The 24324-nt window shown below is 42.6% G+C and overlaps 1 protein-coding gene across 6 annotated transcripts in view; it reads right to left on the bottom strand.

The window, feature by feature from the left end:
* KDM2A (lysine demethylase 2A) overlaps positions 1-24324 on the bottom strand; it is a 55324-nt gene that overhangs the window by 20316 nt on the left and 10684 nt on the right. For all 6 annotated transcript variants that reach the window (XM_033158925.1, XM_033158947.1, XM_033158920.1 and 3 more), the window contains exons 4-13: positions 14651-14789; positions 12782-12860; positions 10175-10221; positions 9651-9829; positions 7222-7328; positions 6600-6693; positions 3843-3996; positions 3252-3367; positions 1755-1881; positions 852-1249 (exon numbers count right to left, since the gene is read on the bottom strand). In XM_033158925.1, the coding sequence (XP_033014816.1) occupies positions 852-1249; positions 1755-1881; positions 3252-3367; positions 3843-3996; positions 6600-6693; positions 7222-7328; positions 9651-9829; positions 10175-10221; positions 12782-12860; positions 14651-14789 (1440 nt within the window). The remainder of the gene's footprint in view (positions 1-851; positions 1250-1754; positions 1882-3251; positions 3368-3842; positions 3997-6599; positions 6694-7221; positions 7329-9650; positions 9830-10174; positions 10222-12781; positions 12861-14650; positions 14790-24324) is intronic.

The raw sequence follows: 24324 nt of genomic DNA, 5'->3' as shown, positions 1-24324 counted from the left end.
TTGGATAAAGCTGTTTTGCTAACCCATTTGGCCAAGTAAGCCCATCTTTTCCTAAATGCCACCACACCTGATAGAGAAGTGCAAGGAGAAAGAAGAGTGTGTAAGCAGACCAAAGGAAGACGCAACTTATTAAAAAAAACAATGAAGCTGTGGATACATTGCTTGCCTTCTGCTTTCTTGAATAAACAACCCCTTGGGACAGACAGCGATTACTGCCACTTCATCTGTCAAGTACTTTTGTGTATACTTTTGGAAATTTTGATTTAGTGAGATGTTTATGGAAGTGTGTTAGGTGTGTGTACACCTTTCTGGTACCATGTAAACAAACAAGGTCAGGAAGAAATCATAGCCAAAGAAGCCATAACAAGAGGTCCAAGTTTCAAGAGAGCTTTCCAGAGCCATTTTCAAAGCACCTCGTTACCATTCAGGGATTCACACAGAGAAAGTGACAAGAGGCCATATAATCACACTGTTAATCAACGTGCACAGTGTTTTATATGGATAAAGCTTGGGAGGGCAGGCCTTTCTTCAACTCCCAACGGCATGAAACAACTTCGTATGGCCCAGGACCAGAAGTGAAGCTCTAGCAAAAAATGTAATCCAGTTGACAACTGTGCTCATACACTACGGAGGTGGCAGAGCCCAACATATCCACAGAGCCATGCTAGATAACTTTACAATATTAACAGATGCATAAGCAACTGATCAATTCTAACAGAGAAACTGGCGACAGCAACAAATCACTTCGGCTTGCACATGGCCCATGTAAACAAACGTCGGTGGGTTGTCACAGGTGCTGGAAAAAAAGTGCTACACACAAAAATGAGATAACTCTTGACTTCACAACATACCTTAACATCTGCAATAAGGGCGTCTTCATCCTCTATGCCTGTGGGTACACACTTCTTGTGTAGGGGTAAAGACTCCAGCTTGTCTACAAGACAACGCAGACCTTCAAGCTCAAATTGGGTCAGATGCACCTTGTTGCCCTTATGAGGGCTGTTGCTATGAGTGTCCCAGGCTTGGCCATTGTGAGAGCCTCGACTGGACTCTGAGTCCATGGAGAGAGTTCTCTTGAGACCTGGCAAATTCCGGCAGCCTTTATTTAGTTCTTCATAGTCTAGATTAGCACCATTGGCTACAGGGCTAGTGAGGACTGACCGCCTAGTGATAGGGCGCTGCGATTCCTTTTCTGCTGCTGCATCATCTTCATCCACAGTGCCAGACTCCAAGCCACATAACTCCATATCTGTATGTAAAGGGCAGAACAGTGATAATTGAGCAGATCTGCCTGTGGAACAGCTTCGGAGGAAATTAAGGTGTTTCAGTATTTGTTCTATTCACTCAGCCACCACAGTGGCCTGGGGAAAATGGGAGTACAGCTCTCTAGCTGTTGTGCACACAAACACTCTTGGCAAGAGTGAGTGTGCAAGTGTAACAGCCAATACCCTGCTGCGTTTCAAAGTTTGGAAAATACAGCACACAGCAGCTGTGACCCATTTGCCACTTGGCTATCAATGGGGAACACAAATCACTGCAAACTGTAGAACTATGTAATCTGTATTCTGGCGTATTCCACCAATCTTGGAGAAAAGGCTCAATTAAGAGGTTACTTTTGCTGAAGTCAGAAGGCATCCAAACAAGTGATTCTTCTTATTCTAATGTCAACCCAGACGAGAGTTTAGCATGGAGGCAAAGTGTTTTTAGAAATTCTCAGAAAAATGATAGCCAAATAACAGGGAAATAACTCTTACCCATGCTGAGTGACTCCTTCTGAAAGTCCTTGGTTAGGTGGGAACGGTTGGTGATGCAGAAGACATAGCGTTCTAGTACGTACCAGCACATTTCATAATAAAAGGGATAGCGAAATTTATTTGGAACCTGTCAGTGTGTAAGAAGTGAGAAGGCTGTGTCTAGAAAATGCTACCAGTTGCACACCCTTGTAAACCATCCCATTGCCATTCACTCCCTTTGAGGGAAATAAAAAGACCACTTATCCCCTCTCAATAACGAAGTTAATCAGTTAGTTTATTATTTACTGCTGAGCGAAGCACCCCCATTTCAACCAGAAATGCTAATCAGTTTCTAAAAGTTGCCAACCTTCAATTAAGTTATCTGTTTATGTTGCCTCTCTGTCATCTGCTACGGATTGCTTCAGCTTCCTCAGATGCCTGACAGAGAAATACACTCTCTCCTGATTGTCCAAACTGCTGCTGGCTACAAGGCTTACTACAGCTCCATGGACTGATCTTGCAAGCATTGTAGGCTGATACTCAATAGCTGCACGGCAATGAACAGTAGCAAAAGCTGCTGTAGAAACCTGCTGATTTGGCGAGTGAGGATTGGACTCAAACACCAGAGACTAACTGTGGGGCACTCAAATGCCAGAAAGGTGGAATTTTACAGCTTATTGCATTGGTGATACAACCAACAAATCAAGGTGGGGTGTCTCTGTAGGCCACAAAAAACCTTACAGGGGCAATATGTGGTCCATGGGTTGATTATACCTGCTATAGACACTTGTTTAGATCTTCCCTTCCCTTCTACAAACAGAAGAGCTTTTATTTGTTCTTTATTTACCAAAATGTACATACTGCAGTTAAACTACAAGAAATAGTAAAATTATCAATAAAAACAGCTAAAACATTTAAAATTAACAGTAAAATAAATAAAAGAGGTTTAAACATGTCCACATCTATGTGTCTGGATATGCTTTCCTAAACAATTTCCTTAAAGCAGGCACCAACAAGAGTACAGTGAAGGCCCCCACCCGATGTCAATAGGCATGGAATTCCAAAGCGTCAATGCCACCACACTAAAAGATAGAATTCTTACAACTGTGGAACAAATATTATGTGGCACCTGTAACAGTACCAGCTCAGACCCTGCTCTTTCTGTTGGTGAGAGCATCCCATAAATGGAACTCTGCTCGCAGGACACTCTGCCAATGAAAGGAGATTCAGGATCCAAGCCTATATATGTTGTCAAAAATCTTTCTTCACCAAGACTCGTAAGAAAATTTAGCAGTCATGGAATTACAAAGATTGATTATGGATTGAACAAGATAGCAGCGTCAGAATAAACTGACAGTTTTCACAGCAGAGGGAAAAAATAATGCATAACTGCATATGCAGAGATAAAAATTGCCTATTTCATTTACCAGTAAGCAAAGAAAATTCTGTGGGGGAGCTAGTAGTATTGCTACTGAAATTCCTGTTATTCAGGTTTGAAAACTTTTGGAAACTGCTTACCCGTGTGCGGTCTTCAATGCTGTAGATCCGCAGCTGCATAGGAATGTTGAAGCTGTGCAGAAAGTTACCCCCAAAGACCAGGGTGTCCATAGGAGTGTACACTGCATGGATCCAACCTGATAGCAAAGAGCCCATAGGTTAAGATTTTCTGATGTTGCATAGTGGAGAACCTTGTGCTACTAAAGCTGATTTCTGTAGTATCCTAAGAGTTGTGCTTTCTGAAAAACAGGCCTGCTCTTAATCTCAGCTCCTGCTACTAAAAGCTACAAGATTCTTCCTCCTTTTCAGCAATGTGTGCCATCTTATTTTCAAAGGCAGGATAAAAAAGGAATCGATTCCAATTGACTTGGAAAAGGGAATAATGTTTTGGGGATCTCTGATCTACTGTTTATTCTTCTCAAGTCCTCTCCCATACATAAGATTTGCCCATGTAGCTGACAGCCTCATTGGGTCTAAGGAGCAACAATAGTTAAAGCTCAAGACCACATGGCTAACAAACAAACTGCAAGAAATAACTCTTCTAATGCTTCAATGGACACTTTTATTTTTGGCAACAGAAAATTAGTTTAAGCTCTGTTCACATTACCCTACCTGAGGGTATGACAAAGGTATAGCCTTGTTTGAGCTCAATACGCTGGCAATTTGACACCCTGTCACCAAGAAAGATATCCCCTTGTTTTCCCGACAGCAGCCAGTTTTCATACAACTCCAGGTTCTGGGGAGTGGGTGGAATTAACCAAAAGACCTACAAGTGGAAAAAGATAGATTTAACAAACCTTCTCTTCTGAAAACCTACTGTTTGCTGAGATCCATTTATTGCTTTGTTATATGAGCCAGACTTAAAAGAAACTCAAGAGCAGTGCTATATAAACCATGCAACAATTGGCCAACAAAGCCCACCTTCCCAAATAAAAGCACTTCACGCTTTACTCAGTAGCTTAGGTACACTGGCGCTTACCATGATAAATACATCAATTGTGATGGGGGAAATTCAGCACTATCTGGCATGTATCCCAACATGCAGTGGATGCTAACCATGGGTCCTTGATTTTAAGTTCAGTTCTTGGCAGGGGTGGGAGATGGGGGAAAGAATGGGTCACTCCTTGAGACTGCAGCAAATGTTGCTGGAGCAACATGGACAAAAATAACTGAAGAGGTATATTAAACTACTTGTCCCAGAGTTGTTTCATCCTACCTTTCATCTGTGCCTTGTTGCATGCTGATTACTCTACCTAAAAAACCTTCCCTCCCTAATTTTTCAGCACTCTTCCTCCAAGTAATGGATCCTTAAGGTTAGGTTTTTGGCAAAATTCTTCGAGCACTATCTGTCATGTATGTACCACAGACTAACCTCCCCCTACATCTCCACTCTACAGAGCAGAACACATCATTTATTTTCTATATGTGCCTTCCTTGCTGTGAATGCTAACTGTTTAATGGCCAGCAGTATTCATTACCGTAACAGGCAGCCTCAATATTTTGCATTATGTGGGGATTGCTTTTCATGTGTAGTATAGTATGCCTGGATTGAGTGGTTAGTATTAACACACAAACTAGAATGAAACTTCAGTTGCACAAACAGTGCACAGCCAACACTGCTCAGAAAAATGAGAGTCATTGCAGCCGTAAGATGTGCCAAGAGCAGGCAGTGCACAAATCAGAAGGTTAAAAACCCCAAATCATAATGAAGGCTGTGAGTTGGTGAATCTTTATGGCTTGCATTTTGTAGGCAGTAACCACACTATGCTTTCAGTATTAAATGAATAGAATAGGAAGTTGCAATAACAATTCAGAATCAAGTACGGTAATTTATTTTCATGCCTACAGAGACAATTTCTACTTCAGCATTCAAGAGTTCTAACAAATTACCTGCCTTTTATACTTATTTCCACCAAAGCAAAGGTTTGTTTATATAAAATGAATGAGGAATATTTAGTAGTCACACTAATAGAATTATTGGAGAGCTGTGTTGTATTTTCTACAAATTTCTTTTAAAAAGTAGGAAGTTCTATGTACACAAACACTAACCACTCAAGTACACAGCACATGCCCTACCACATAATATGAAATATAAGGTCCCTAAACTACTTTGTTGTTTCTAAAAGTGATCCTTGTGTGTAATCCTCAGCAATGCCTCAGTTTGTGAGAGAGACCAGATTAAGCTACTGATAATTTGTCTCTATGCCTTATTTGCAACAAAAAACAAGGAATACTTCTCTAAACTGGTGAAGCTAGAGAAACAAGTGCCTGTTGTCTAAAAGGAGCAGAGGTGCCAAAAATTGTATTTCTGACTAGGGGGAGAAAAGGGTGGGTGGATGGAAACAAAATGTTTGGATAACATGGATTGTCTAGAACAGTGTGTTTAAATGTTCACAGCTTTTGAATGTTTTCACAGACAGCTTGTAATACTGTGTGTGCGTGTGTGTGTCCGTCCGTCCGTCCATGCACACACAAGTTAATTAATTCCTCAGACCAGGCTGGATGAAAGGCCTGTAACCACTAATGGAAGAGAAATATGAAGAAAAGACTATATGGAATAGGAATCTTGCAAGCTCTCCTTCCCCTTCAAGATCCCTAAATTTGCTCTAACGGTTTGGAAACCCCTAGAGCAGAATGGAGGCTACACAAGGAGATGAAAGGGAGGGGAAGTTCAGTTGCCTACACAGAAATTTTTATGTGCATGCAATGATTTAGTTGGACACAACCTCCCAAATTTTAAAGCATACCAGTGGATACAGTGAGCTCTTATATTTTCAATGCTTTTTGTTTTTTTAAAAAAATTGATGTTATTTGATTCAAAGTATGTATATCCTGCTTTTCCAGTATAATGTCTTCAAGTTTGTTTAGCGACACAAATGATTTAATATACATCTGTTTCACTAATCATTCTTACATCTACTTTTCAATTTGCTCATGTTCCGTTAGTTACACACTGTATCCACCTGGGAATCCTATTCAACAGTACAATAAGCTTAGTTGTCCTGATTCTAAAGCACAGTGACCAAACACAAGCTAATGAGCTGCATGTGGCTCCCTGGGTGGTTCAAGAAAGCGAAGCAATTAATGATACAGCAGCTCCGCAGTGGGCAAGTGTTCTAGAAGCACAACACCATCTTTCCCATGTCTCCTTCACCCTCCCTGCCCTTCCTTTTTTTAGTCAGAAGACGGACTGAAGGATTTCTGCACAAAGCACACAGCTTCATGATTCACGGGGTCCAGTGTTTTGGGATACCTCAGCAGGCAAATGAGAAACAGAATTCCAATTCTACTCAGTTAAGCATTAAAAAAAAATCCTTCTGCACAATCTCCCACACAAAACAGAGCAACTTGCTGGGATTGTCACAATACCTTCCCCCCTCTGTGGATGTGATACCACACTGAAGTGCCACCGAAGTCTACATGGAAGTCTGTATAGCAGCCCTTGACACTCATCAGACAGTACCTGAAATGAAATCAGCAATATGAAACTGCAACTCAAGTCCAATCAATCTTGCATTTCTATGCAGATGGAATAAATGCTTGGTATTAGAGTGCTTGCTGACAGTATTTTATGGGTGACTGGCACTTTGAATCAAAGCACTAATCACCCAGAATTTACACATTCAGGATGCTGACCCCCATGCCAATTGCTGTTGATCTAAATGACCACCATGGGGCACAGCTACTATTGCATCAGAACAGGGGCAACAGGGAACTACATCCCAACAATGTTGTAACAGGAACCACCTCCACTTTATTCTTGCAATTCCTGATATTTTCAATCAAATAAAGATAACCTTTCTACAATATAGTGTGCAAGGCTGTTCTGTATCACTGTCATGTTAGGAAAAACAACCTTTAGGTTTCTGGCTTGGATGACTGAAAACAAGTCTGGGAATTATATTAAGGAGAAGCAGCTTTAGCAGAGACCTCATTCTAAATTCTCACCCTAGTAGATAGGTGGTTACACACAACATCTGAAACTACTTACTTCTGCACCTTGGGATACTGCATATCCAGAATAGCGTTTGTTGATTCTGTCTGACTTTCCTTCAGATGCCTTGGCCACATATTATCAACCCAGTCAATCAAATCCACCTGAAACCATACAGGTATTAGAGCAAAGTTTAGACAGCAGTATTACTACGAGGCATCATTGCTACAGAACATAATTGCTAATGGCAGTCAAAATAACTTAATGAACTGAATATAAAATGCTATACTTACTTTGAGGTACATTATCAGTAACACTTACCTCATACTCTCTAGCTACAAATACAGTATTGCACTATGATCTCCATATGTTTTGCATTCCTGAAGTATCAGATGAGTACTCAGTTTATTAATGTCTCAATTAATTATGCAACCATGGCCCTGATTTTGTAATAGCTTTCCATAGCAAAGTTGTTACTGACAGAAATTTCCTGTTCGATGACCAAGATGACAGTTTGGATTGAAGAAAATTGAGCAGACATCATGTGCTGGTTGACATGTCCATGAAAGCCATTTCCCAAAGTGGCTGCCAGCCATTCTCCAGCAATCTTTCTCTCAAGAATTATGGCATCTACATCCATAAAATTTGTCAAGCTACATGTTTTGAGATGTCTCAGTTCTTCACAAGTTATATGTACATTAGTTTTATTATATAATAATGCCAATAGTAGGGGGGAAAGCAAGAATAAAGAATTAGGATTGTGCATCTCAAAATAAGTGTTGGGCCAACACAAATTATATGCCAACATCTCCAAATGAGGGTTCTCAACAAGATGACAATTGGAGGAGTGTAGCTCAGGGGTAGAGCATCTGCTTGGCATACAGAAGGTGCCAGGTTCTATATCTGGTAGGTATGCCTGGGAGAGTTCCCTCTCTCAAACCCTGGAGAACTGTTGCCAGTCAGCGTAGAAAATACCAAGCATGACAGACCAAAGGTCTGACTCTGTATAAGACAACTTTCTATGTTCCTATGTTATAGTGGACACTCTCCTGGAGGTGAGAATACATCACGCTAATTCATCATCTTATTGTGGAGGAACAGGCTGACCAGGGATGCATCACCAACATCTGGGTGGGTCAGATTTGACTCAGCTTTGCCCACTTGGGTACTTGGGGCAACATCAGCCCAGACAGTAGTAGTGGATGGGTAGCTGTTGCTGTAGTCCACATGAATTCACTTACCACTACTGGGAAAGCCTTCTTTCTTGGAGTGGGACTGGAGGGCCTGCAATCTGGTGTTGGGCCAAAGACAAAGGCTAGGGATGCTGTTCATTAGCCTCCATAGCTGAGCTGACCAATGGTGTCTTGGGTGTGATGTTGGAGGAACCCAGAACTGTGGTTTTGGGTGATTTCAACATTCACGCTGAGGACACCTCAGGTCTTGCTTGGGAGTTCATTGTTTCATTCCAAGCAGTGTATTCTATGTCACCCAAGTTGAAATTGCCATCAGCAATAACTTTCCTATGGAAGTTTATTACAAAGTCTAGACTACAACCATGACTAGAAAATGGAATCATGGTGAATAGCCTTGCACCTAAGTAGCCATTTTCTTGCACCTAAGTAGTTATTCAGGAATGAAAAGTTCTGCTCCAGCTGCCCTTGATGTTTATATGTTTGTAAGAATCCATACCATTCTAAAAAAATAATAATAAGCAATTTTCCTCACATTTGCTAACTGCATAACTATGACTTACTCAAGGAGCTTGGTTTGCTCTCCCTTCTTTACATCACAAAACCTGCAACATTTGTATTCTCAATTAGGGCAGCTAGCTGAGATACTGCTAAATACACTAATTTGTATTTAAATGTATAAGCCCTTGCAAGAACCTGTGCACTGAGAGCATGCAGCTTTAAAATGTTCAAAATGACTATGCAGAACTACATTAGCCAATGTATACAGAACTTTTCTACTGAGCTAATTAAGGGACAAGATTCAAGTAACTAAGGCTTGGCTAGAAATTAGCCAGTACTACTTGAATTCTTCTCACAAAATTCACACTACTATAAAGTATCATCCTTAAAGTTAACTTACGCTGCCACATAGATGATTCATACTACACAAACTTAACTTCACTCACCACTGTAAACAGCGTCTTTATTTCTCATTAGCACTAATGATTTTATTGAAAGTATGTGTTACATCTTGTTACATTGATGGCTATTGGTAAATATGAGAATTTAAATCACCCTATATGATTATGAGTATTTGAAGTGTAGTGTTACAGGTACATTTAGTTAGGAACCAGAAGGTATCTGTAAAAACTAATTGGCATCAATACTCTTTTCAGCTGACTGGAATTTACCCAAATGGATGTGAAATAATTCCCTTCTTCAAACAATTCAAATTAAAACTTATGAAGCCCCATATTTATTCAACTGAAATGGAAAAAGCAGGGTGATGTTGGCAGGGCAAGGGTCTCTGCTTACTGTATTTGGCCTCTGCACCAGGTTCTCGAGCCGTGTGTGGCTGAATTCCAGGCTGATGACATTATACAGCTTCTCTCGCTCCTCCTCTCGAGTTTCATAATAGCGTGCCCACTGTGCCATGGTCATCTCGATATCCCTTTGTGTGTTTACATCCATGACGTCCACCATCCTTCGACTCCCTATCAGGACACAGAAATACATGGCTACTTGGGCTAGAAATTGTAGTAGGAAAGATGGGAGGGACACCAGAGTATAGAAAAAAGATTAAAGAATGCATGGGAGGACAGGGTATAGGTTATCCACTCAAAGCCCCCTGATGATGATCATGATGATGATGATTATTATTATTATTATTTGAGGTTGGTGCCTTGAAGAAGTTTCAGCTATTTCCCCACAAAGCCAGGTTTTTTAAATAAAAAAAATTATGTGTAACTAAAACCTAATTCCATGTCAGATTTCAGATTGTTCATATGTTACATACAGCTGATACTCTGAGCTACTAAGAAACAGGAGTGCATAATTACCTACGTAGAGCCGTACATCATTCACACTGAAGTCTGGATCTGGCATCCTGCAAAATGGGGGAAAAAATTAAATGCAATAATCACACTATTGGCCTTTCACCATGCAATTTTATCCTGGGCACTTCAGACATGAATGACAAAAACTTCATAGGTTTGCTGTAGCCTTCAAAGAGTAAATGTGGAAACATAAAAATCCTGTGCCCCCATCTTTGCTTGCTGTCACTGCAAGTGTGGCTCACTTTCTAAAGGGCAATAATTCTCAAGCAGACAGATTTGGAGAGAGTGCCATACTTATTGCTTAAAGTGGTCTTAGCCAGTTCTAGGGCTTCTTTTCTCCAACTATAGGTGCAGCTGTTTTGGTACTGCCCTAAACTGAAACAAGTGTGCCAGCTGCAGCCCCTCCCTGATAGCCTGGCCTCAATCTATCCACTGGCTAGCAACCTACAGATTAGACCAGTGTTTTTCAACCACTGTTCCGCGGCACACTAGTGTGCCGCGAGATGTTGCCTGGTGTGCCGTGGGAAAAATTGAAAAATTCAAGAGAATTACTTTATATATAGTCAATATAGGCAAAGAGTTAAATTTTTTAACATTTTCTAATGGTGGTGTGCCTCGTGATTTTTTTCATGAAACAAGTGTGCCTTTGCCCAAAAAAGGTTGAAAAACACTGAGTTAGACTACTGGAATGCACCATACAAAGGCTGGACCTTTGACTGGGAACAGTTGGTGGGAACATCTCTCACAGGTGATTAAACATCTTTACTGGTTATTGGTTGATTTCCAAGCAGAATTTAGAGTACTAGAACATACCTTTAAAGCCCCACATGGGTTAGTTCCCTAGATACACATACCTTCACATAACCCTGCCCAAGAACTGTCTGACTCTCCTAAATAGAGGCAAGGCAAGTGGTATCTGAGAGGACCTTCTCAGTTGTGGCACCCAAGCTGTGGAATTCTCACCAAGTAGGTTTGCCTGGTGCATATTTTGCTGTTGTTCAGACACCAGAAATTTAATTTTCCCCAGGGTTTTTATACTGAGGGTTTATTTTTCTGCCATCTTTACTTAGTGTTTTATCTGCACTTTTCCCACACAATTGTGTGCATTTTTTTGTTTTAACTCCTTGTAGTTAACCTTGTAGTAACTAACTCCTTGTAGTAAGTAGCAGTAATATTTTATATTGGATAGCAGTGTGTGCATATGTAATTAAAAAACAGATGGAAAATTGCTGCACCCATGCCAGCGTTAGTGCAAGACAGGCTGGCATGTTTGTACCAATTACCTGTGCCTGATTATCTTAGGAGGAAAATGAAGCAAGGAAGGTGCTTGTGGTTCTTGGTATCAGTTGTGTTTTAGAAATGCTGTGAGCCACTTTGAGGACTCTAGTTGAGAAGTAGGATATAAATCTGATGAATGAATGAATGAATGTTCTTTGAAAGCAGAACAAACCATGGCTGTATTCTGTCCCATGATTAAAGTAGCAAGAGGGAACACTTTGGGCACACAGCTTAAGTCAGTGGTTTTCAACCAGTGTGCTGTGGCACCCTGGGGTGCCTTGAATGATAGTCAGCGGTGCTGCGGGCAACACTGGCCTCTGTCCCTCTTTCCTTCCCTCCTTGCCTCCCAAAGGCTTGCACAGCTGTTTGTTGCAGCAGTCCTGGCTACAAGCTCCTCAGGCAAATGGTGCCTCTGGGGCTGGCCAGGGGGTGCTTCCCAGGCCCCTGTGGGGCAGTGTGAGGAGGCATCCCTCTTTGGGGAAGTGGGGGGGGCACCTCAGAGACCAGAGGTAGCAGCAGCAGCTGCCCCATAACTCCCAAGGAGACAGGAGAGAAGGCTGAGCGAACATTCCACAAAGGAGGGTGTTTGAAAAAGGGTGAGAGGCTGCCAGCTCCGCAGGCAAGGGGTGACATAACTGGGTTCCTGAGCCCCACAGGGGTGCCGCAGAAAGAATGTAGCTGGTCAAGGAAGCCGTGGACCGAAAAAGGTTGAAAACCTCTGGCTTAAGTCCTTATGGAAGGTACAACTTCAGAAGACTCACTATACATGCTGAGAGTCAAGGACCTTGCTGCATGCTGCACTCTCTTTCAGTGAGTCAGAAAATTATTACTGTGGTGGGGATTAAACAAGGATGAAAATGCCAGCAAACAGGACTGGATACAATACACCTGCAGCTTCTGAGATTCAATATTTAACCCACTGGCTGGGATGGAATCCTGAATTTGAATTAGAAGCTTCTGTACAGCTATTGTAGGAAAGACATTCTGGGAAATTTGCTGCATACTGAGGTCAAGCTCTGCACACAAGGGACTGCTCTGAGGTAGGCTGGTACCCCACTGCTTTTTACAGTGCTGGTCATGCCGGCTTCTTCCCTCTCACTTTCCTCCTCCCTGCCTTCTCATACATTTTTATTTTATTTTATTTTTCTTTGCTGCTACATTTGCAGTGCCAGCAGTCTCTCCACCCCCTTCCTATCTTGTTCAGAAGAAGTGCCCACTGCCTGAGGCAATTGCCCCATTACACCTCATCATTTTGCCAGTCCTGATCAGGGTTACTTTACTAGCATCAGTGAACAACTTAACTAATGGCAAACACTTTGCATCAACACTCACTTTATTCCAAGTCCATCACAATTTTTGAAGATCAATGGATCTCTTAAGCCACCACGCTGAATATATTCCACATTGAAGTCTGTCAGGAGGAGAGAAGACAACATTCGTTGAGAGGCTAGAAGTTGACAAGAAGGTACCAGGAAAAAGCTGTATTTTAAAAAGGGAGACCAAGTATAAAGGATGCTAGTGACCCTGTCAAGAAAAAATAGATTATTCATTTGCAACCACAAGACCCTTAATTTGGCAGACATTTCTGACTATTCAGATTCAAGCATACATATATAATACTGGTTAATCGAAGGGCTGAGATTGACACAAAAACCTTTATGTTGATTCTCTGCCCAAATTATCCGCTCTAGCTTTCAGATGGTCTTATGCAAGGATTTTACCAACTGATACTTCAGAGTTGAAAGGCAAAACAGTATTCCAACCCTTCTCTATTGCCTTGCTCATTCACTTAAAGACATTTCAATCAGCTGCGTTCCAAAGTGGTGCACTTCCAAGGAGCAGATTCAGAACTATTCCAAATCTTGGTTTCTATCTACAGCTGAGGAACTGACCAATTTATTTAAAAAAAAGCATTTTCATACAGAATTTCCCACAGTAATGCAAGTCATTAAGTGATAGCTGCTGCTATTTCTCAAGGAGAACATTGTCCAGCAGGTGCCTCAAGAAAGGACAACAAAGGAGATCCACAAGTAGTAAAAATGCAAAATTAGGTGGCAATGAATTCTCCCAGAGTTAAGTCCTCTTGAGTTCAGAAAGGGACATTTCTAGTTCTAAACAGCTTTGCCTTCTATATGCCACCCTTCCCTTCTACATTCACAACAGCGGTATTCACTATGCAGCCCATTCACAGGTAACCTACTGAACACAAAAAGTTTTAAACACCCCATGAATCAAATGTTCCTCAACCCCAGGGGAATCCACCTTGTATGCAGAACTATCTTGTCTGTGGGTGGCCACATTTTGATGTCTGGCTTATAGAGGTCCCATAACTAAGCCCAATATTGGAAAGGATCATAATGGGTCCGTCACAGAAAGATGCATGAAAAATTGTATCATTACCTTTGGTTGGCCACAGTTCCTTGTGAGAATAACATCTGTATCCTACACTGCACTGGTGGGCACAATGTCAATAAGGATCACAAGGTATACTACTGACACACCTCTAGGAGACCACGAGCTTCAATCCAAACTATATCTATAGCTTTCCGTTTAGATGATAAATAGCTAGCAGACTTTCCCCAAGCAGCCTTCTTAATATCACATAATAATAAGGATCACCATTTAGTATGGATAGTGTGTTTCAGAAGTACCTATATTTCTGGTTACTGTGAGAATAAGTGACCACAATAAATGTTTCTTAAAGGGCATTGTCTTTGTACAATGTAATCTTGAATATATAAAAAACAGGACTTTTGCCTGTGGCTGACATGACGTGGCTCTTGTTTCCTACCTGAAACCCTAAAAATTGTGATTTATTTCACAAGGCACTTATATTTCAAATAATGAAATGCAACTACAATAAAAGTTCTTAAAATGCATTTTTGTAATTGTTCTTCATGCAGGGCAGGCCATGGAGTTCTGCTTAAAAACAAGATAACACAAGCCTAAAGGAAGTCCACGTCACCGTATTGCCATGCTTTAGTGTGAAACGTGAGAGGTAGAACAACTTATTTTCAAATACTCTGTGCAATCATGATGTACATCAATTTGGTTCTTTTAAAATAGGAAGCTGGAGTTCCAATACACATGGTGCTTAAGCACATCTAGAGAGTCAAACCATACTTGTTTCTTATTACTGCAATAGAAAAAAGAGCTCACAGCCATCTGAATCTTAGAAAGGTAGCTTGGCATGATGCTTACCTTTGCCTTCCATGAAGACCACAAAATCGGCATTAAATTTGTTGGTGGTAAGTTTCTCTTCGAGGTCAAATGTTCGTTTCCCCTCAATTTCATCATCTGAGATGCCATCATCCTCATAACGTCGTCTCATAGCACCACGCTGTGGAAACAGTGACAGGTGAGAATTGGAGGAGCCATTGTCTTGAACCCAACAGCTAGATGCCAGCAAGTTTCCTGAGATATGCAATGTACATGCACAACATGTGCTTGCATGTTCTTCTTGAGCACAGGTGAGTAAACCAATACAACCTTCCATAAAGAGATCCTGTTTACAACTACAGTGGTACCCCGCAAGACGAAATTAATTCGTTCCGCAAGACTTTGCGTCTTGCGGAAATTTCGTCTTGCGAGGCACCGTTTCCCATAGGAACGCATTAAAATTTAATTAATGTGTTCCTATGGGGAAAAAAGTCCGGGGGCCCCTTCCGACCGTCACCGGAGCCTCGCCTCGCCGTGTTTTAAAGCTACAGGGAGCGAACAGCAGCACTGCTGTTCGCTCCTTGCAGCTTTAAAACGTGGCGCGATGAGGCTCCGGTGGGGAGAGGCGGCGTCGGATCGCGCCCGGCCATCCAAAATGGCGGCGCGATCCCACTCCGCCCCCCCGCGCACCGGAGCCTCGCCGCGCCGTGTTTTAAAGCTACAGGGAGCGAACAGAAGCATTGCTGTTGGCTCCCTGCAGCTTTAAAACGCGGCGCGATGAGGCTCCGGTGCGCGGAGGGCGGCGTCGGATCGCGCACGGCCATCCAAAATGGCGGCGCGATCCCACTCTGCCCCCCCCGCGCACCGGAGCCTCGTCGCGCCGTGTTTTAAAGCTGCAGGGAGCCAACAGCAGCACTCCTGTTCGCTCCCTGCAGCTTTAAAACGCGGTGCCGTGCCATTACAGGGAGCTGTAAAGGCTTACCTTTTTCTCCGGTCGGGAGGGGTGTTGTGCATCGCATCCATCTTGGATCGACTGTGCATGTCTGGAGATCGCAGACATGCACAGTCGATCCAAGATGGATCGGGTCCATCTTGGATCGACTGTGCATGTCTGGAGATCGCAGACATGCACAGTCGATCCAAGATGGACGCGATGCACAACACCCCTCCCGACCGGAGAAAAAGGTAAGCCTTTACAGCTCCCTGTAATGGCGCGGCACCGCGTTTTAAAGCTGCAGGGAGCGAACAGGAGTGCTGCTGTTGGCTCCCTGCAGCTTTAAAACACGGCGCGACGAGGCTCCGGTGCGCGGGGGGGGCAGAGTGGGATCGCGCCGCCATTTTGGATGGCCGTGCGCGATCCGACGCCGCCCCCCCGCGCACCGGATCCGCGTCGCGCCGCGTTTTAAAGCTGCAAGGAGCGAACAGCAGCACTCCCTGCAGCTTTAAAACACGGCGGGGCAAGGCTCCGGGGGGCGGGGGGGATCGCACCGCCATTTTGGATGGCCGTGCGCGATCCGACGCCGCCCCCCGCGCACCGGATCCGCGCCGCGCCGCGTTTTAAAGCTGCAAGGAGTGAACAACAGCACTCCCTGCAGCTTTAAAACACGGCGGGGCAAGGCTCCGGGGGGCGGGGGGATCGCGCCGCCATTTTGGATGGCCGTGCGCGATCCGACGCCGCCCCCCGCGCACCGGATCCGCGTCGCGCAGCGTTTTAAAGCTGCAAGGAGCGAACAGCAGCACTCCCTGCAGCTTTAAAACACGGCGGGGCGAGGATCCGGTGCTTACAGTGGTACCTCGCCAGACGAATTCGTCTTGCGAAAAAGAGCCATAGACGAATTCGTCTCGCGAGTCAACTAAAAACTCGCAAAACCCTTTCGTTTTGCGAGTTTTTCGTTGTGCGAGGCATTCGTCTTGCGGGGTACCACTGTACATCAGTTTTAAAAAACATGCAATTACTTATCTGAATGCTCTTTCCGTGTGACTTCATATTGATGTTGAATGATAGTCCTTTCCCACTACTAGAGTGAGCCAATGGCTATGTCTTAAGTTCCACCCTGAAATGGGAAGTCTACATACATTGTGTTCCCTGCCTCATATGTCCATGTTAATGTGTGGACAGAGAGGGTAGGGTAAAAAAAAAAGCCATGTGTCATCAGGGTGGGCCCAGAGGAAAGGTGGCACAGCTCTTTTATTCACACAATGCCCATTCGAGGAAAGCATGATTGGGGCTAATGGCAACACAAGATGGTAACATCCTGGTATTATACTTCCTGCTCGTATCTACATATTTTTGATAGTTCCAAAGAAATTGGATTCTTTCTCTATTTCCCTTAAATTCTGCAAACACTGTACCAGAATCTGGTGGTCCCCTAAGATGTACAGGTGAGACTTTTAAAAGAGGCCCCATGGAACATGTGTACTCTGTATCCACGGGGCCTCTTTTAAAGGACTCACCCTGTATTAACCAGTTGCATTTCTGGAAGCACATTAGCAAAGTGTACCAAATCAAGCTCTGAGCCGAGAATGTGGTAAAATGAGAAATTAACTATAATCCAGAAATGCCTATGTCTGCGATGAAGTCAGTCTGTTGCAGGGATGAGAAACCTATGGATCGTTAGGTTATGATGGAATACAACTCCCATCATCCCTGATCCTTGGTCATGCTGGCAGGGACTGATGGAAGTTGAGTCCAACAAAATCTGGAGTGCCACAGCTTCTCCACTCCAAGTCTATTGTCTTAGGAAGATTTTAGACAGGGAAATAATTTCAGCAATTTTTGGATGAGGGTTTCCTGAAGAAGGTCTCATTTGTGTCAAGGTACAAACACTTCAACTGAAGCTATTTATTTCCTGCAAATACCCAGTCTGGACTCAACTGCTATAATATTAAAAAACAAGTGACTAATTAAGTTAAGTCATAGCTCCTCTTCCTGATATACCCAGCCTAAGCCATACTCCTGCTGAAATACTGCCTTAGGCACTACCTTCCTTCCAGCAGTGCTAGACAGATACTTTACTATGTCAGCCTTGTCCATATAGGTAGGTTTCCTTATTTCTTTCTTTCAAGTTGGGCTGTAAAAGCATTTGCTCAGTACAGTATTATGTTGCTACTGGACCCCCTAGTGGCCAGTTATCCACAATGGCTGTGCAGTGGTACCTCTATTTACAAACTTACCGGCAATTCATTCCGGAGGTCCATTCTTAACCTGAAACCGTTCTTAGCTAGAGGCGTGCTTTTGCTAATGAGGTGTCTTGCTGCTGCTGTGCCGCTGGCACACAATTTCCATTCTCATCCTGGGGCAAAGTTCTCAACTCGAGGTAACTCTTCCAGGTTAGCAGAGTTTGTAACCTAAAGCGTTTGTAACCTTAGGCGTTTGTAACTCAAGGTACCACTGTATTTCACACTGCAGTCACCTAGTTTTCCCTGAAACCATAAAAGCTCAACATATTTGATATTAACCAAAAGGCTAATTATTCCTTGGATTCTAAAGTCCAAATTAATGGAAAAATGTAGCCATCTTGGGCAACTGGTTATTTGCACACTTGTGTTTAAATGAGCATGGATCTATTTAAATATGAATTTATGTCTCCTGCAGGATTTATCAGCTTGTTAAATCATGTTTCTAATATTACCACACACAAATTTTATTTATTATATACCACCTTTTCCTCCAAGCAGTTCACGGTGGTGTACATGGTTCTCCCCATTTTATCCTCACAACTCTTTGAGATAGGTTAGGCTGAGGGACAGTGACTGGCAGTAGGTCACTCAATGAGATTCATGGTTAAGTAGGACAATGGGCATAGTCCAAAACTAATAGTTACCCCTCACTGGCTCTCATTATATACACCTTGAAATGCAAGTTTTAGTACAGTTTTTGGATGTTTTCCAGATAAAACCAGGATTAGTAAGTAATTTCACATGGCAACAGATAAAGAGGGTGAAGCTACTTTTGTGCATAAAAAGCAAAAGTAGCTGTGATGGTCTAGATGGGGGTGCAGACACTCAGTGGAGCGGCAGAGGTGGAGAGAAGGCATCTCTCGCCCTGCACTGCTGGTCGCTTGAAGGCTGCCTTGCCTTGCTTGGGTGGCAGCCCCAAGTGACTTCCGGGTAGTAGTCCCGAGCAAGGGCAGGTCTCTCTCTCTCTCTCTCTCTCTCTCTCTCTCTCTCTCTCTCTCACCTGCGTAAGCACAGTTACACATGAGTGGGATACATGTAAGCCCCCCCCCCTACTTTCTTACAGCATGGGGAAGTCATTCCAGTTTGAAAATCTACACAGACCAGCGCTAGAAACTGAGATATGAAAGCTAGGAGCTAAATGGCACATTAAAGCTAGGTTATGGGTGCAACAATGGAATGTCTAGGCGTGCTTTTTTATAACAAGAATAAAAGCTGAAAATGAATGAACTGCAGCTAAAATATTATGTTCATTTTTCTAGTCCAGGCATGTCCAACAGTTAGATTGTGATCTACCGGTAGATCACTGGACGTCTGTGGTAGATCACTGGCTCTCAGCAGCTTTGGCTCCCCTAAAAAAAGCTCTACATCTTTGCCCTGAAGCCCCCAAAACAGGGCTTTCCCTCCTAAAAAAAAAAGCTCAACTTTGACCCAAACCCTCCCAAACATGGATGGCTTTCCTTCCTAAAGAAACTCAACAACCTCAACCTGAACCCCGCAAATGGGGTTAGATCACTGCCAGTTTTTAATTCTGTGAGTAGATCGCAGTCTCTTGGAAGTTGGCCACCCCTGGTCTAGTCCTTCCCCTGCCCACCCCCCTAATATTCTTAAGAGGGTCTCTTCACCAGTATTCAGAGTAGCTAGAAGTGGGGAGGCAGAAAAGGGTCTTCCTTTCCTTCCTCTCTGCAGTTTTAATCTGAAATCTTAGGCACAGTACTGCACCCAGAACTCAGAAACTGTTCACCATTAATGATTCCCTGTCACAAAATGCACCTAGCACAATGGGAGTTTCGAACACTCACACAGACATATCTGAAGATGCCAAGACTGAACCAGGTACTGAGGTATTTAGCAATTCTGGCCCAGAACAGAATTGGTCAGCTCATTCTATTTTTGACAGAATTGACTGTGTCTATCTAGTATACTGCTGAGCTAAATTTCTCCTGCAGGGGAAAACTGACTAACTCCTCTGTTGCATCATCAGTTCAATTATAAACTTGCTAGGCTATTTTGAAAGAGCTGGAAATGGAAGGTTAGCAACTCAAAGCTGACCAGCCCATCCAGCTTCAGGTCTCTGCAAGTCACTGTGGTGAATGACTATTATTCAGCCAGAAGAAATTGCTCCCAAAAATCCACTAAATATAAGATTGGATGCAAAAGATCTTTTGCAAATTGTTATATTCTGTTTTACATAATCACATATTTATTGGTTTCACATGCATGCAGTAATTTTAACAAAGCAAACAATGTGGAAACAAAAAAACAAAACAAGTTACAAAGCCAAATAAGCAGTCACTCCCTTGCTTAGAAGTTACACAGGAAATGACATGGCCATTTAAAAATTGACTTGTGAACTGTAGAAATATTAACAGTTTAATTTTAAAAAGAGACTACAGGTTCCAGTATCGCCTGTCTCCTGTGTTGCACACTGTCACTGATAGCATCAGCTTAGCTTATTGTGGCATTGAGATGCAGTGGTGGGCAAAGCTTCATCTCCCAGTTTTCTGCTATTAAGAGCACAAGAGGCCCATCGCAAAAAGCTGACAAACTACACTACACTATACACTTAATTTCAAGTTTATCCTATTTATGGATTCTCCATACTAAATGAGACAAAGGATATACTTGTTTGCCTGCAAACCTCTTGGTATCCCATCAAATGCTTCACCTTCTACAGTGCTTTGTATATGCACAAAGTGGGACAATCAGAAGATCGACTGACATGATCAAAATGCTTTTACAACTTTTCTGCCTTCTTGAGGCCCAAACAAGCAAAGTACCGGTACTCTTAAAGTATAGGATGAAGTGAAAAGAACTCAGGTTCACATCCGATGCTGCTGTCCTGTTAGCAAAATCTTGCTTGCACAATCTCGCTTAGGCAATCCCCTGTGCAACTTCAAAATGCAGAGGGTAAGAGGACCCTCCAGAGCAGGCATCCCCAAACAGCGGCCCTCCAGGTGTTTTGGCCTACAACTCCCATGATCCCTAGCTAACAGGACCAGTGGTCAGGGATGATGGGAATTGTAGTCCAAAACATCTGGAGGGCCGAAGTTTGGGGATGCCTGCTCCAGAGCAATTTTTGAGAGCATGCAGGGAAAGGAGAGGAAGCCCTGCTGCATAAATAGATCTCTGTATACATAGAATCTAGAACTGTAGAGCTGGAAGAGACCCCAAGGCTCCTCTAGTCCAACCCCCTGCAATGCATAGCATTAGAAACAACATATCTGTAAGAGTTGTACATACTAACCCAAATGACCCCTCACACATGCTTCAGTTAGTTCAGACCCTATGTCAGGATTACCAGGATAAAAAACATAGAATCTGTGTGCGTGCACACGCATGCACACACATATATCCGTGTTATATACCTATATTGCTCTTGACATAGAGAGTAATATGGCATACGCAACCTAAAGCTAGACATTACATGCCTAAGACACTAGTAAGGAAGCAGTTTTCCTAAGAGAAGTTAACTGAAGGATTACCAATCATTTCCACTGCTTGTCTTGACTTTAAGAAGCACCTGCATGTCATTTCTCTATTCAAGACCTGTTCCTGATTAGGTCTGATACAGTTTAATTAGGATTCATGCCACATTCCCGGGTCAGACTATCATCTTAGCTGCCAGCTTCCACACCTAGATAAAATAACAGGTGGCTAATTGAGCAGAACTGTTTAGTATACAATAACCACCAGTAATTAACTAAGCTTGAATACTGTCTAGGGCTTCAAGACAGACAGCATGACTGGAAAAATGAATGCTTCTGCAGACAAAATTGTTCATTCCAAAAACTATCAAGTGCACCAGAATAGCATGGAACTGACAGTGCCATCTTAAAAACGAAATCAAAACCCATGACATTTCTCCGTTAAGTTTAATGCTTTCAAATAAGACATGAGACATTTGATTTTGCAAAGTGACCAATGTATGAAGTCCTTTGTAAGTGAGACTAGAAGAGTGTCCTGGCATTGGTCAAGGTAAATATCATATTCTTTACCTATTTATGGAAGTACAAATCTTTGTTGTAGACACCACATCACACTGCCTAGCACATTGCCTAGTTCAGAACTCTGGATGATTCAAACAGCATTCCTCAGCACTCTTCTGTTCACTCCTTTTTCCACTGAACCTTCCTCCCCCAAATCTTTAGGTTAAGATAAGATCAGTAAAGTTTTCAATTGTGTTCTGCTTCCAGAAAGCCCACAAACGTACTGTATTACATTAGTATGGTTTTTGCATCCTTTAAGCCCTAGCTTTTATTCAAGAATTCCGAAGTCATCTTGTTTTTGTCAAGATCTTGCAGATTCCTTAGAGATTCAAAGAATCCCTGGATAGAGAACATTTCCTTTTTTGCTATGTGGGTGCATGCTTGTTGCTGTAGAAACATAACTGGATGTAAACAAGAGACCTTTAACTAAGATCTACTTTCAGCATCACACCTGAGAAAGTCTTACAAGGAGGTCTGAAAGGCGGGGGACACATTGGATTTCATCTGGTTTCGTCCTTCAAGAAATTTCCCCAAATTAGAAGTAAACAGGAATGCACACATCAACACTCAGAGCGTCTATGCTTCCAGCCTTCTAGATTCTGTATCTGAACTCCTATTTCTGCAATTCTTGTGCCTAGCAATTTGAGCTTTTTGTGGCTGTATAAACTGGGATAGAAAAGCTAGGAGCCAAATGGCTTCTGGGACCTGAGTTGTGGGCGCCAAAACAGAATGTCTAGTTGCCATGGGTGTGTGTGTGTCAGCAACCCTTTTTAACTATTATTTTGATAAACGTGAACTAATATGCAATTCACATAAGTGACACATTGTTAATATCACATTTTTAGCAGAAATTGTTAATACATGTTTATTTGGTTTTTACAATAAAAATATTTGTACCAAACTTCAGTTTTCAACACACTCTACTCTTTATTATTAAACTCCTTAACTCCTTTATTGTCTATCCTTAACATATGCTTTGAGGCTTCAAAGCACATACATTTCAGTAATCTTTGAGTGCCAGCCAGGTGCAAAAAATGACACCCAGACTTTTGGAGGTGATCGCAAATGGAGAATCTTTAGGTGCAAAATGCGCCTGGCGCCCTGCTAATTATGAACCCTGAGTATAAAAGATGCCATTCAGCAAGCAGACTAGATAGGGCACAATCCAAACCCCATTTGCACTGCACTGGAGGTAAGGGAATTGGGTGGTGTCCCTCTGCCGAGCCCTGCCAGCCTTTGCCTGCAAAGTGCTGCCAGCGTCACTTTGATGATGTGAAGTTCCTGGCTTTGTAGGCAGACAGAAATGCTGCTGATGGGATCCCCATCAACAGCAGCCAGCAGAAAGCTCCAAAATGAGCCTACCAAGACAGCCACACTGCTGACACCAGGCCCAACTGCTGCACCAGTTCCTTGCTGGCCCAGTGATTTGCCTTGTTCCCACCTTCTGCCATGGCTGGCATCTGCAATGGGGATTCAAATGCACCAGTGGTAGGTAACGTTGCTTCATTAAGCCCCTCCAGGCAGTTGTCAGTTTGGATTATGCCTTTTATTGATTAATAAATGCAAATATTCAACTCCTCATTATAGTTTACCCACCGATTCACTGAAAGAACAGCAAAGGAAGTCTTTAGGACTTGAAACTCTTGAAAAGTCTCCACCACTTTGACCAGCTGTTTGAGAAAAACTTTATGGAAAAGAAACCTTGAGGTGGTTTCTCTTCTATTTTATATTTGATGCTAACACATAATTTTGGTTTAAACACAAATGTTCTATTGTTTCCATACTAAAAGCTTCAGGCAAGTGAAACAAGCACTCCTCAGCTGATAGAAAGTCAATGGGTTGCATCCAGAGTGTCCCATTTGTGAAAGAGGCTGAGATTAAGGAGAGGCTTCTGCTGGAGGAGAGAGGGTGACTTAAACTAATCCCCCTTTGCTCTTCAGATTTTTGTACCACCACTCACACTGTTCTTTGAGGTTCCTTCAACCAAACTTTTCAGGGAGCATGAAGCAAAAATCACATTTCCTCTTCCTCCAGCAGGAGTGTCCTATGAGTGGAGTTCTGCTCATTGGTTGTGTTACTGAACAGAAAATATTCTGCATTAGTATTTTTTTATTCTAAAATCTAAAGACACATCTTTCTTTTAACAGCAGTGATTAGGGTTTTCCAGAAAATTTTGAACTGGGTAGTTAGGGAAATTTTCTACCTCACATCACTGAATAGCAACAGTATTATATATCACAAGCTAACAGCTGGGAGAGAAACTTTTCAAACTTAAGGGATCTAATAAGGTGCCACACTATGCATGATGTCACCTTCAATAGAGTAATACACTAAAATCTTGATGTTTAATTTAAAATGTGATTTATCATCCTGATTCCTTCAGGATTCTCTACTGGGAACTGAAGGAACAATTTCTTGGCCCATCCAGATATTTACCTTTGCAAGAGATGTCAAGAAGTGACATCCCAATGAGGTAAAAGAGTCATATTTTAGAAATGGTAGCATTTTAGAAATGGGATCCTGGTAATTCTATTGTGCAACTCCCAATGA

Source organism: Lacerta agilis, chromosome 1 (genome assembly GCF_009819535.1).
Source record: "Lacerta agilis isolate rLacAgi1 chromosome 1, rLacAgi1.pri, whole genome shotgun sequence".
Lineage (NCBI taxonomy): Eukaryota > Metazoa > Chordata > Lepidosauria > Squamata > Lacertidae > Lacerta > Lacerta agilis.
The sequence above is the reverse complement of the archived record's forward strand: the minus strand, read 5'-3'. Positions and strand labels throughout refer to the sequence as shown.